Raw genomic sequence first — 14,559 nt, forward strand, 5'->3', positions numbered from 1 at the left:
ATCCAATCCAACTTGCAAGTATTCAAGTATTCTTATATGACACTTATACAGATGATAATGTTACAACATGTACCCTGAAAGGGCATAGCATAGTAACTATCCAAACCAACGGTCTCTAGTTCGAATCCCGGAAAAATCACGTCTACGTGGTGTCTTATTTGTTAATTTCATCCTTAAATAGTATGCAATTCTAAGAGTTGCAAAATCTTCCCACTTCACCCAATTTTTCATCAACAATAGCCAATTCAGAAGAACATCTCACGTACCCATTGTCTTACTTTTAAATGCATTTTTGCAATCGAAGCTTCCATGCGATTTCACATTACACCGAATTGTTAGTAAACAAGTGCCGGTACCTCGTCATCTCTATACATCTCGCCCAGCGTCCACTATTGTCTCGAATGTGTTTGCATTTCTCAAGATGCGTTTATGCAGTAACGACGTATTGTTGTGGTTCCACTTAATAACCTTACTGAATCTCTTGTATTGTTTGAATGAAATGGCTTTTAAAATGGAAAATGGCTTAACTCTGGAGAAATGCCGTTCGGATTGAAGTATCGTGCGGTGAAATTATTATGTGGTAACGCGGTGTTGTGGTATCGCATATTAAGTAGTTTCACCTTCGTTGGGCTTAACTTATAAGCGGAATGTAAATAAGTTCAATTCAGTTCAAATATATTTATTTCTCTAAGATTATAAATCACTTAAAGCGAGAAACAAACAAAGTTTTAGTAATTAATAGCATAAATTACAGGTAATCCATAAGCGAGCATAACATTTTTTTTTTTAAATGAATGTCGGTATTTTTAAATTCAATTAATAAGTTAAAAAGTTAAAAAAATTGTTTGTAAAAGTTAAAACCTGGGTTGAAATTTTTATCTAGGCTTTTCTCTACACACCGACTACCTACTATATTATAAGTTATATCATATTTTGTGTGAAAATCTTCTATCTGATGTCAAAATTTCTTCCCATGTCTATAATCTTAACCTCTCATTACAAAAACGACCCGACACGTATATGAAGCTCTTGTTTTATTGTTTATCGTTAGGGATAGACATCTGTCACGTACTAAGTGTGTGTGTATAAGACTGGCGCATGTCTTATCGATCAACGTTAGTTAACAATCACTCAAAGAAATGAATATTTTAACTCAATTGAAAACTAAAGCAATGTGCACTGCACACTCTAATCTCAGGCGGCTGGAGAGGAAGCCATAAATATGCAAATAAAGACAAGTGGACGAACAGCCTTAGCTCTGATGTTTAGTCACGCGCCGCCGCTTGTAGCTCACGACTCGATAGGGAGCGTATATAGCCTGTAAAAGTACCTACAATGTATCGTCATATATGCCTTCCTTGTCAATAAAACTAAGAATTTTTATGGACGAAACCGTGGCAAAACATGTACTTCAAAAATGTCATCATATAACATTATATATTTCCGGCACGCGTCTTTTTCTGTGAAGGTAGGTAGGTCTAGTAGGCACATAAACAAACAGGTACTCCTGTGTAAATGCAAATACAGTCGAGTGGCCGCGTTGCCCTCCCTGATGTGGAGTCACGATCCAGCAGTTAGATGTTCTAATAACAGTAGATATATACATACCTACTCATAGACATAGTAATAGTAGTTATAGACATGAAACCGAGCGACCAGGGGTAAGATAAAGACATATTCATGTATTGACAGGTTAATGTATGGCAGCATAATCCTTTTTCTCTTTCACTCTTATAAATTTCGATATTTCGCCATCGCCTCCTACCTATGCTGCCATAACCCGATCATGAAAAAAAACCCGGTCGGTGATAAGCAATAGCTGTAAGGAATGAGTGCTTAATAATGCAACACTTAATTTAAAATACGTTGTCATTAGTGAGGTACGAATACTCACATAGTTTTTAGGTTTAGTTTGTAGATTACTCTAACAAAATGGATCTTGTTATCTAAATAAATAAACGTTTTATTATTATTATTATAAGGACAAAGCATGGCACTATTTTCTCTTTCCTCTTATAGGAATCGCAATAAGACTATCTTTCTCTATCAAAGAGTGTCAGGCCCTTGTACCTACTAGAGTTGTAATTCCATAAAACTGTATTGAACTCTGAAGGGAGTCTTGCCAAAGACACAGCACCTTCCTTAACCTTCAATTTTCTTTTGAAGGCTCACTTAAAAAGTTATAATTACACGATCGTTTCGGTTTTTGTATTAGTGTCATAATTAACCCACAGCACACTTCTTTTTACAAAGCTCTATAGGAAAAATGAGATCTAAAGTTCTCACGTCAAGAAATGAAGAAACACCACATGGGTTATTAAACTTCATTTTTAGGGTTCCGTACCCAAAGGGAAAAAACGGGACCCTATTACTAAGACTCCACTGTCCGTCTGTCTGTCACCAGGCTGTTGTATCTCATGAACCGTGATAGCTAGACAGTTTAAATTTTCACAGATGATGTATTTCTGTTGCCGCTATAACAACAAATACTAAAAATTACGGAACCCTCGGTGGGAGAGTCCGACTAGCACTTGTCCGGTTGTTTATTTTCATATTGAAAACAAACCAAAGGTAGGTACTGGTAAACGTTCGTGGTCAACGGGTGTCACCCGGTGACACCCGTTGACCACGAACGCTGCAAAGGGTTCGAAACGTCGGGATGTATTATAAATTCAATATACGCGATATAATCCGTTTTCGTAGTTTTATTTCATGAGTAACTATCGCGGTAACCGAAAACTAGCAATTGTTGGCCAGGGATTACATACGAACCGCGGTATGCAAGTAAAATGTTAACGATCGCATTTCGTTTATTGCCGGCTCAGAGCGGCTCTTCTTTGTACAAAACTGCTTACTAATTAGCTTTCCATTGCCTTCTCTTGCTAATTTTACAGCCAGCCACATATGGAAATTAGGATCAACGTCAGCATCTACTTTTCTTTAGTAATTTCGTGAGAGGCTATTTTTATGGCTAAATACGATACTTACAAGACTTCAAAATGTATTCTACTTTTTCGTCTTCGTAAATAATTATATTATTAAATACAGTCTAAAGTCGATCAAGTTTCTACCTTGAGCTAATGTATTTTAGTTAAGACCGCATAGTCATACATCGGAACGAGATAAGCTTTATTTCGATGGTGGTTTGTATATTAAATCGGTTTAACGTCCGTTCGTACCATGCGATCATCTATCGTTATGATCTGGGATAATAAAAACAATACACTTGACTAAACTAAGCTTTGCTGTGAACCACACAGTCTCTTTTGATACAGTGATAAAATTATTGGCATAATACCAAACCTAGGAGTACTGCCGTTATACATGGTATTAAGGATGACTCACGTTAGACCGGGCCGTGTCCGGGCCGGAGCTTCCGGCGCTTATTTTTCTATGACATGACAGGTGATCACGTGATGCTTTCCATAGAAAACGAAGCGCCGGAAGCTCCGGCCCGGACACGGCCCGGTCAAACGTGAGTCATCCTTTTCATGTAGGTAATATACGAAGCTTGGGCCAACATATACATATAAATTATTAATGAACTTCCTTCCTTCCTTCAGTCATGGATGCCTATGATGACGAATGACGACCAATCTTCTCACTGTTGACAATGAAACTAGCGAACAGCTCGTTCGTTTAGTCTTTCTGTTTATTCGGTTTGCAGACTAATTTTCGGGGTTGCATCGGGGTAATCGTCCAAATACGGTCTAATTAAGGGCTTAAGTAATGATGATGATATCTTGCCATAGCAACACGTCGCGAGATCGCGACTGCGCAAAAACCGCGCAGCGCATTGTGCGCGCTTTCCCGCGTTTCTCTCACGGATGCCTGCTACGCGCGAGTCGATCTACATCGTTCATTCATTATATCATACGTAATTGAGCCATATTAGAATTTGGGAAGTTGGTCTTTCCCCAGGTACTAAAATTATAATTTTCACGAAGGCGTATACAACATTGGGAACTAGGTAAATAAGGTTCTGACCATAATTACGTTTTTATTTGTGGATACTAATCAAAGTTACGAACGTGCATTTTTCAAAACAGTTGAATTTTCAGAAGAGATGACTTATGACCACAAATTTCGCCTATCCCGTAACCGTTGAGTACTACTTATGTGGGTACCTACTGATCTAGGTATATTTGAACCATGGAAGTGAGCATCTAAAGTACCTAAGTAATGATTATGAACCAATGAAACAAAGTAACTGAAGTAATAAAAGCTCAGTTAATTACTGCTCGGTCATTGGCACCTGATATCACTATCGGACTTTGTTGTATAGCATAGAATGTACACATACACAGTAGGGTCAGTAGGTAACTAGGGCTGGCATTTGAGGCCCACATTAGGACGATTTTGTGAAGTGTATTTTTATTTAAACCTACTTAGGAATTGCCAACTTAAAAACTTGCATTTATTGGCCCCATACATACATATAAGAGCTGCACGTTACTTCTGCGATCGGTCAAATTTTATATACTATAACTGAACAAACGGTACAATCTGTACAGTTTAACTCAACGTTCTCGACTCGCTCTTAACGTCGCATTACAAGGCAGTCGTTGAATTCATTACCACTATTACCAGTAAAGCTAAGGATAATGTCTTTCGTTGTAACGCATAAAGCGTCTTATCAAGCGCGGCGCTGCGCGGGCGACGCCCGATCAAGCGATGCGCGTTAGAGCTGTCACAACTGAAATAAAACCAGGAATAATCAATCGTGAATCGCTAGTGTACTTGCAAAGTAATGTTTTGGTTTGTACAACTCGACGACGATGAACGTGTTTTGAAAGAGGCCATAACTGATGATCTTAGTTGTTGTATGTGAAAGCAGTCGATAAAGTGACACAGCATTTGAAATAGCTTAATGCCCAATAAGGCCTAGTGACCCTTTCGTTTGATAGTTAGATAAGTATTGAGTAGGTACGCATAAAAAAAAACTATGTCTACGGTAATTCCTAGGGTCCGGTAATTCCAGCATCTATTGGACTAGAATTTTAAACATCAAATTTCTATGAAATTATGAGGTTTAAATAGCACTTACACAGTCTGGGCAAGGACAATAGAAGACAAGAGAGAAGAGAAGAAACTCTTCTATTGTCCTTGGTCTGGGCTATCAAAATTGCTGCCAACTTAGCTTGGTCTAACTCTACGATCCTTTGGCTACAACCAGAAAGTTTTAAGATGACACAACTTTGCTTTTTTCATGTGTAATAGATACGTTCAACCCTAACGAACAACGCCATTCGACCTCAGCAATGCATAACTGCAAGCTCACCGATATGGCAACAGTCTGCACGACGCGGTTCACTATTCAACACAATTTAATGGGCTTTCGAAAGTAGATCCTTTTGAGATATACTATTAGTTTCCTGCTAAGATTTTATCATGGGAACCGACAAAGCACGACGTCGTTGGTTCTATAAAAACCTAAGTAGGTAATAAGTAGAAAATAATCTGAATCGTGTTAACATTGCATGAATTCTTTAAGCGCTAACATGCCAATTAATCAGTTTAATACAGTCGCCATGAGATATATTAGAACGGCCAAGGTGTACACAAATATCAAGACGTTAAGAGGGAGCGAAAAGCCAGGAAATAAGAAGGTAATATGGCCAAGGGGCGGGTTTTTACGTTTTATCTGAATTAGTCTGAAAATATAATTATGTTTAAAATGTTGCTCGTCAGGTCCCTCGGTTATATTATATACCACTAGCTATTTTACCATAAAATTATACTGTTATGGTTATGGTATGCAGGGTAACGATTAACGATATTTATATTATTACTACTTAAAAATAAATGAAAATTAATCATGTTTTTGTTTTGTTTGATTGTTTCTTTGGAGCCAACTTTAACCTTTTAAGGCTTTGATTAGAGACTGTCCTTGCAAATAATAATATAGTTTCCGTGTGATTTTTTTCATGACATGCGCTTGATAGTCTCAAAAAAAACTTAAAACGTCTCAAAATTATACTTAATATATTTATAAACTACAATTTTGGCGTTAGCCACTTTAGTGCCCTCTTAAAGTGTTTGTTCGGATATTTTTTTACCTTAGGGCGCTCCGATGTATTAAAATGGAGTGTCTAAGTAAGCAAATAATTAAGAAGCTCGTAAATTACTATCTTTGTAGAGGATAAGCTAATAGCATGATTAACTGCCTGCAGTCGTCAAGTCACTATGTATCTACCAGCCTCTTGAATCAATCCTACAGTCGATTAGCTCCGTTACTCGGTCCGGTGCTTGCGGTCCGTGCATCTCGTTTGACGATGACGTCTAAAACAAACCACACACAAAGTGTGTATACAACACTTGTGTTAGATGACTGTAACGGAAGGTCATTGTCGCATCGGGAGTTGAAGTGTTTGAGAAGATGAGGTATATGTTAAAATGGCTTTTATAATTGTCTGGAATATACTACTTATCGGTAAACGAACTAAAATGAATAATTTCAATTTTGGCTACGTACTACATATTACGGTCTTCTGGAATGGAAATGGTAGTTTTGGGGCCTTTGATGGTGTTAGGTAAATACTACCTAATTGAACAGGGGCATTTTAGCATCAATCCTATTCCTATTTCAATTGATTATCGAAATGATTGCAGTAATTTACTACCTCAAACATTGAAATAGGTACCTACCTCTTGCTACTTTGACATAGGTTCTTTGTCGGTCCCTCATTACTGAGCATCGTGACCACTTGGTTTTGCAGCTCCTGTGATTTGTCTCCATCGGTCTCGATCTTCCGTCAACGCTTGATGGAGTTTGCCTGAAGTGGCCTAGAATAGATAAAAACTTGCCTTTTCTAACAAGCTTTCTCACCTTTCCAGGTGTGGACGTAACAGCAAACCAGGATGAGATCTCATCCCACGAGACCTTCCAGTTGGAGTTCAACTGGGCCACGAAGCGCTGGTACATCCGCACCATGCAGGACCGCTACTGGACGCTCGAGACCGGCGGCGGCATCCAGGCCGCCTCTGATAACAAGTAAGGACATACATATTGTTACATGACTTGACGAGTGACGGGTCTTTATTGTTTCTCATAAAGTTTTAAGTCATAATGTATTGTTTACCCGAATTTTCGTTAGTCATAAATAATTTGGTTTTTCTAAGAAACGCGGAACTTTTCAGGATTGCCATAAAAAACCTAACCTAACCTATCTACAGGATAACCTCACGAAAATCCTGAAATGTTAACGGTTTCAGAATTATGACTAATGATAATCTGACAATCATTACATTAAGACTTTCAATAATTATGTTAAACAACGGGATCCCCGAGTGACAGGTAGCGTGGGTGGTGTTCTCCAAACGATAGACATAACTACTATGAGTTGTTTTCTAAAGAGGTCCATGTTAATTCTTCTCACTGTAAAGTAAAACTGTGTATTAAATATGTGGGGTGATATCACTTCACTGTGGCGAAGGCACAACCTCTACGTGTGATAATATGGCAAGTCAAAAGGCTGTCTCGTAATGCATCCTCGATTAAAGTTGAACTGTAACATTCCAGGTCGTCGAACGCTCTGTTCGAGCTGGACTGGCAGGGCGACGGCGCCGTGGCGTTCCGCGCCAACAACGGCAAGTACCTCATGACCAAGCGCTCCGGACACCTCTACGCCAACGCGGACACCATCGACGACAACTGCAAATACTACTTCTATCTCATCAACAGGTCAGTTACAGTGCAGGTGACTTACTTAGTTATGCACTATGCAGTAGTTTCGAATGGACTCTATTCAATATCATTTGTTCCACACACATAAGTTTACAGTACAAAACCAAGTCACTTACACGGTCTATATATAGGTGCAAGTGGTAAAACCTTAGAGGATATAACCAAACGGAGTAGCCATTAACAGGCGTTCCCCTCTGTCGAAAATAGTCGGCCAATGGTCATACACAATATATGGACTGACGTTTATCTGACATGGCTATTTTGACGTTACGTATACATTTGACGTTCCCCTCCCCCGCAAAAATTGGCAGACTTTTTTGAGTTTTTTGTACAGCAAATTACAGACAAGGCGTTTCCGTTGGTTATATCCCTCAAGGGTAGAACCATAGCTCCTTTCTGAGATATACTGAAGTTTATATCGCCCAATATTTAATGCCGGATTGATCGAGATTGTTATGTGACGTGATCTGTTATCTTGCCTCTCAGTGCTGCCACCTAGTCATTAGTAATAAAAACCAAGAACCATAATATTGTAGTTACATTATGAAAAACGCTAAATTGTTTTCTACATCTTGCTTAACTTGATTTCAATTAAATTCCAAATTTGACCCATCGATTATTGACGATAGCGGTCCGCCTCGCAATGAAATTGCACCGCCAAGCATTTCTGTCTAGAGACCTGCCTAACGCGAGACAAAGGCACGCGGCCGCAATGCCTCGGGCGAGGCCAATTTCCTTGCAGGGCGGCTTGTTCTGTGGGCGCCTAATAACAATCTTGTTCGTAATATGATCATAACGAACAGTATATTAAAGATGTTTCTGAAACATGAGAATTCAAACGCCTCTTAAAATTTCGCAGGCCTATTCTGGTGCTAAAATGCGAGCAGGGCTTCGTAGGGCCGAAGGGCGTGCGACTCGAGTGCAACAAGGCCAACTACGAGACAATACAGGTGGTGCGCGGACCCAAGGGAGCCGTCTACTTCAAGGGTGAGTTACTTATCTCTTTAAACAATGACTATTTATTATATCTAAGTTGACCTAGAGATTTTGTAAAAGTGGAAATATAAATGGGTAAGAAATGAACCTTCATTTCTTACCCATTTATATTTCCACTTCTACAAAATTTAACCCATCATATTGTAAAGCCAACGCCAGAACTCCCGCAGCGAGAGATGCTAATGTCCCGTACAAATAAAAAAATACATGATTGGATTCCGATAAGGTAATAGAAATTACACCTACTTTAGGACTAATCAGATGTGATGTATCTTTAGAAAGGTGGATTTATGTTTTGCAATCATAACTACCGCAGTAGAAGTATGGAGTCCAAAAATCTGGAAAGTAGGATAGTCTGTAGGATACTGGAATCGACCAATAACGGAACTCGCTGCGGCAGAACGGACATTTGACAAGCTTAACAAAAATTGAAATTGATAATGCTATCGGAAAAAAATAACGATTTCTTTTACCCCAGGATCAAACGGCAAATACTGGCACGCGGACGGCGAATCAGTAACCATGGACTCTGATACCCCACAAGGCTTCCACCTCGAGCTGCGGGAACCCACCCGCCTCGCCATCCGCGCCGCCGTCGGCCGCGAGTACCTCGCCGCCGTCAAGAACGGCAACTTCCGTCTCGCGGGTAAATATCAACCTTATGTCACTAGTGTTAGAGTTGCTAATGGCACCCGGGCCCCCACTTCAAGCTCGGCGCCCACGACGTAAAAAACCTCGTAAGTCCCACTAGTACTAGGGACTCTTAAACATTTTGTATGAAATCGCGTGTGCTGGGTGGGACTTAGAGGTAACTTTTCGATCGTCCGCGGGATTCGAGGCGATACATTTCCTAAAATACGCTTACTTACAATTTTTATTTTGTACCAAATTATTCATCTTTTTATTATCCCTTTTTCGCATGATTACAAAATATAAATTAAACTTTGCCTAGATGTTTTTTTTCTTTATTTTATCGAACTTAAACTATCGTGAGACATATTTCAAAATATTTAGATCAGTACGGTTTTTACTCACTATTATTTTTGGTCGCTTTTGGCCGTACTGATCTAAATATCTTTATTTTATCGTTTGCCAATTAAAAAACGAATTTTCTAATTGAAACGTTTTATTTGCAGGCACCGACCTCAGCATGGCCACGCACTGGGAGTATTAGATACGTCATCAACAAGAGATTCCTTTGGACGAACCAGCGTTGGATACTCACAGCATACATTGCTGATGCGATCAAGACCCCGTATTAAAAATCTATTTAAACCTACTAAAAATCTTGTTGAAATATTGGTAAGAGCGTGACCAATGTTTAGGCAAGTTTTTTGGAACTCCACTATGTAATTTGTTTATAATTTTGACTACAACAACAACAGTATCAAAGACTGTTTTAGGGTCTTTCAGACGTGGATCAATGTCCATATTCACTATAGTAGTAAGTTTTTTGATAGATTTTCTACGGCGTTAGTTTAGTGGTTCGCTCAAATGAATCTCCATAGAAATAAACCGTAAATTACAAACCAGTTCACATAATCTTCCATAGCATACGAGACTAAACATTTGGCTATCGAATTCCTGTTCCCGCGAACCGTGAACAATCGTGTGTCCGCTCAGTTGACGCCATTTTGAAAACCCAGCGGCCATTTTGTTTCAACAAGATGGCGGCCTCCGAACGACCCAAACAGCTGGTTCCATGGAGAATCAAACTGCCAATAGTTTGGTAAAGAAAAAAGTAAAAAAGGGAATGTTGCTCAATGTTTACTCATTGTCGTTATACATTTCGGCGAAAAAAAATAGTAGAAAAAGGATTCAACTGCAGCGGCGCTCGTTTTTGCATTTAGTATGATTAAGGTACTCTCCGCGTCGCGGATGTGATTGTTCGCTTCACTATAATCATAATTATTTTAACATAATTTAGATCTGTCTACGCTTGCTTAAGATATTTTACCCTTGACCATCTCGGCTTCGATTATTTATTATTAGAATTATATTTGGGACGTATATTTTCGAGATTTATAGGTAGTGTCTAGTCGGTGGTTTATACGGTATCATGAGACTGAAGCCTACAGCAGTGAAACTCTGTCCTAAGTTGCGGGCTCACGCAATACCGGCCGCGCGCGCTGTGCGTTCCGGGTCTACTCAGAACCGCTACATTTGATCACCAGAGTTGATGCGATTGAAATGTTGCCAGCATTTTTTAACCTTCTACGTTTTGGGTACTCATATCCAATATTTCTATAGTCGGTAGGCCCTAAATCCAGCCCAGCGCAAGCGCGTCTGGCTAACTAATAAACTAAAATAACGATAAGTAAGTTAGGTTATTTAAGTATAGAGTAAGGCGAATGCCGCTTCCAATATAATCGTCCATTCCACGCTTCATGGGGTGTTTTATACATTTATATAACCGGTGCATTGTATATAAATGATCGACGTTTACTCAGATAATCTCTGTACTTACTTGGGAGTGTTTTTTTATAATGAACAAAATATGTTTATTGATGTACGCTGAATGCTGATCCTGGATTAATATTTGTTCGATAATGTCTTTGTAAACTATTTATGAATAAATTATAATCATATTGTAAAGTGATGTTTTATTTTGCTTTAGTGATTATGAGTGAACTGTAGGCACACTATAACATAAAATTAGCAGATAAAATTCAGTTCACGTTCACCCATAAGGGTATTGCACTCACAATATAGTTAAATGTGGCGAAGGGCCTAGAATCGACAGTGTATTTGCACCAATAAGAAGACCTTAAAATACTATCCCATCATTCTTGGCTAGAATTTTCTGTAAATCATGGGATTATCCTTCAAATTTTACCAAAAGAAACTCCTAGTGATACTGTAGCAAAATCCAATAGAATGCTTGAAATTAAAACCATTCAGTAAGCGGAAGTCTTTCCAAATAAAAGAAGGTATAAAATAAATGTGTCGTTTCCAAGCAAAAAGTCCCACTTTGTCACTTGCCATAACGACGCTTTGACAGGTTATTCGTATAAAGATACAAGTAAATCTCGTCCTTATGGTAAGCGACAAAGTGGTACCTATGGCTGTAGTATTTTTATTATCATCTGGGTCTGGCAGCTGTTCATCGGTGTGGAGGTAAGAAAAACTTCTGTTGAAAAAAAAAGAACGTCAAAGCACGAGAAAAGTTCCGAGGTTGTCTTTTTTTTATATACTGGTCCTATATTTTATCATTAAAGTAAACAAAATTAGGTAGTTACGCGTTAAATATTGCGGAAAACACGCAGACTATGACTATGAATAATGTTAGACACCTGTTTCCCCTAACCGAACTTCTGGCAATACTTATGTTATACTTGAACAGAACTCCCCTTAATTAATACTTCACCAAACCTAGAACTTGCATTTTTTCTTACATTTTCTAACGAATTTTGATTTTCTAGCCCAGAAAATCGAAATTCGTTAGAGAATGCAAGAGAATATGCTAGTTCGAGAGCTCATTCTGGGAACCCATGGAGGAAACGCTCAGGAAACGTCAATCGTCAAGTAATCCAGTGTTGCCAGATCGTCCCAAATAGGACGATTTTCCGTCCTTTTGACGCCACACTGTCCCTTTGTCGTCCCTTCCGAACGACTGTCCCTTTTGGGCATCGAGCGTCCAGTATAAAAGATTTTGAAAATCTTTACCGAAATACCGTTCGTCGACGGTACATATCGAGTACCTAAGAGTGCCTTTCAAAATATGAAGAAACTGTTGACGAACAGGAAGATTAATTTACACTTAAGGTGGCGAATGGTGAAATGCTATATTCTTCCAATCCTCATGTATGGCTCCGAAAGCTGGACGCTAAGGAAAAATTTGATCAGTAAATTACAGGCTTTTGAAATGTGGATCTATCGTAGAATGCTTAAGATAAAATGGACCGACAAAGTTAGTAACGAAAGAGTCATGTTATTAATGAAGAAAAAGGTGGAAGTCGTAACAACTATTAAAGAAAGGAAAGCTTCATATTTCGGACGTATATATAGAAACGCAAAATACGACTTGTTAAAACTAATAATTGAAGGGAAGATTGAAGGGAAACGAGGACGTGGCAGAAGGAGAATATCATGGACAAGGAACATAAGAGATGGTTAGACGTGGACAGTACAGAAAAACTAATTCGCATGACTACGGATAGAACGGCATATAGGCATAAGGTCGCCAACCTCTGGGACGGAGAAGGCACTTGAAGAAGAAGAAGAAGTAGCATGTGCCTGTGTATTTGTCTATACATCGATAATTTGCCTGTTTTGAAGAAGCCTGATGTACTAACAACGCTCTAACATTGATAGTTTTGACCATTTGCATTGATCGCAGGTACACAAATTATGATAAAAATGTTCCAACTTTGTTTTCGTCCCATTGTGATAAAAACCGTCCCTTTTTAGATTACACATCGTCCGAAACTGGGGATACGGGCTGGTAACACTGAAGTAGTCAAGAGTCAAGTGTCAAAATAAAGTTGAGTAGTGAGCTGTTAAAGCAAAAAGCCGGTACGATCGTTTTCTTAAAATTATTAATTAAAATAACATACAATTTGCTTTAAAAATGCTTCTCAAGAAACTATTTACTATAGTTTTCGTACGTACCGATGCCCAGGTACTATTAGGCTTGAAGAAACGTGGTTTTGGCGTAAACAAGTGGAACGGTTTTGGCGGTAAAGTCGAGCCCAATGAAACAATAGTTGAAGCAGCTGTGCGAGAGTTGAAAGAAGAATGTTGTCTTAGCGTTAAAAAGAGCGATATGAAAAATATTGGCCACCTAGAATTCACGTTTGAAGGTGAATCGACAATGATGGACGTGAGAGTATTTAGTACTACGGTTTACGAAGGGACTCCTACTGAAACGGAAGAAATGCTCCCTAAATGGTACAATAATGATGACATCCCATATAAGGATATGTGGCTTGATGATGAGATATGGTACCCATACATGTTGAAGGGTATGCTTTTTTATGGAAGGTTCCATTATCAGGGACATGAAAAAATAATAAGTCACAATGTTGAAGAATTGAAGTCCATGGAGGAATTTTATGCTAACAGGAAATAAGTTTCAAGCTGGAAACAAGTGGCAGTGTTGATTATGGGTTGCCGATTCTGACTACTAAGATTTGATATTACGTTAATTTTAATAAGAATATTACCATCACAAAATTGTTTATAACAGAAATATTTTCTATTTTAATCAAGAGATTTATCATGTGACAATTGTTAGTAATTATAAGATAAGTTTCTTAGGCCTGTGATTCAACTGTTGTTTGTGTGATTGTTTGTTAGTTGCTAAGTCTGATTCAACTTAGTTGTTCCTAATAATATTAAAGTACTTAATTAAATACCATTAATCTTATACTGTTCCTTTTCTTGTCTTCTCTATATATCGTGATTTAAGTGTTACTTCCTAAAACAACCTCAGTCCCATAATAAAGTATTGAAGGAAATAGCGACTAATAAAATTATAGCTGGCAAAGTTCTATTTGGGTTAGAATTTTGTACTAGTTTACTATACTGGCAAGAAGTATTCTATGACAACGGACATTGAATGCATCAGATGTCACCAAAGTAAACAAGAAGAATAAGTTTTACACAATTATATATACTTTTGTCACAACAATACCGAAATAGACTCCCAAATTAAGAAAAATGATTTAGAATACAATAAAATAATTACATTCTAAAGTCAAGAGAGAGTATTTAATGGAAGGCCTCTTAAACCAAGAATAAAGACAGAATATCTGATTATGGCTAAAACAGCCGATTGCAGATAAAATGAGAAAAAAAAATATTTAAAAAGTATGAAAGATTGCATAGTATTTTGATAAACAATGCTTTGAAATTGGTTGATATGACCTGTAGTA

At 38.3% G+C, this 14,559-nt stretch overlaps 2 protein-coding genes across 2 annotated transcripts in view; both read left to right on the top strand.

The window, feature by feature from the left end:
* The window catches only part of LOC134744299 (protein singed), a 57,661-nt gene extending 46,383 nt beyond the window's left edge, over positions 1 to 11,278 (top strand). The window contains exons 7-11 of the mRNA XM_063678071.1: positions 6,838 to 6,994; positions 7,523 to 7,684; positions 8,547 to 8,674; positions 9,162 to 9,329; positions 9,820 to 11,278. Coding sequence (XP_063534141.1) covers positions 6,838 to 6,994; positions 7,523 to 7,684; positions 8,547 to 8,674; positions 9,162 to 9,329; positions 9,820 to 9,857 — 653 coding nt within the window. The 3' untranslated portion in view covers positions 9,858 to 11,278. The remainder of the gene's footprint in view (positions 1 to 6,837; positions 6,995 to 7,522; positions 7,685 to 8,546; positions 8,675 to 9,161; positions 9,330 to 9,819) is intronic.
* A 1,882-nt stretch (positions 11,279 to 13,160) lies between these two features.
* Positions 13,161 to 14,051, top strand: LOC134743901 (oxidized purine nucleoside triphosphate hydrolase-like). Its single transcript, XM_063677534.1, has one exon. The coding sequence runs from the start codon at positions 13,254 to 13,256 to the stop codon at positions 13,752 to 13,754; it is 501 nt and encodes a 166-aa protein (XP_063533604.1). The 5' UTR covers positions 13,161 to 13,253; the 3' UTR covers positions 13,755 to 14,051.
* The last annotated feature ends 508 nt before the right edge of the window (positions 14,052 to 14,559 follow it).

The sequence above is a fragment of the Cydia strobilella genome, chromosome 9 (assembly GCF_947568885.1).
Source record: "Cydia strobilella chromosome 9, ilCydStro3.1, whole genome shotgun sequence".
Lineage (NCBI taxonomy): Eukaryota > Metazoa > Arthropoda > Insecta > Lepidoptera > Tortricidae > Cydia > Cydia strobilella.

Coding starts and splice junctions, on each gene's coding strand:
- LOC134743901 (XM_063677534.1), top strand. CDS start 13,254: ATGCTTCTCAAGAAACTATTTACTATAGTTTTCGTACGTACCGATGCC.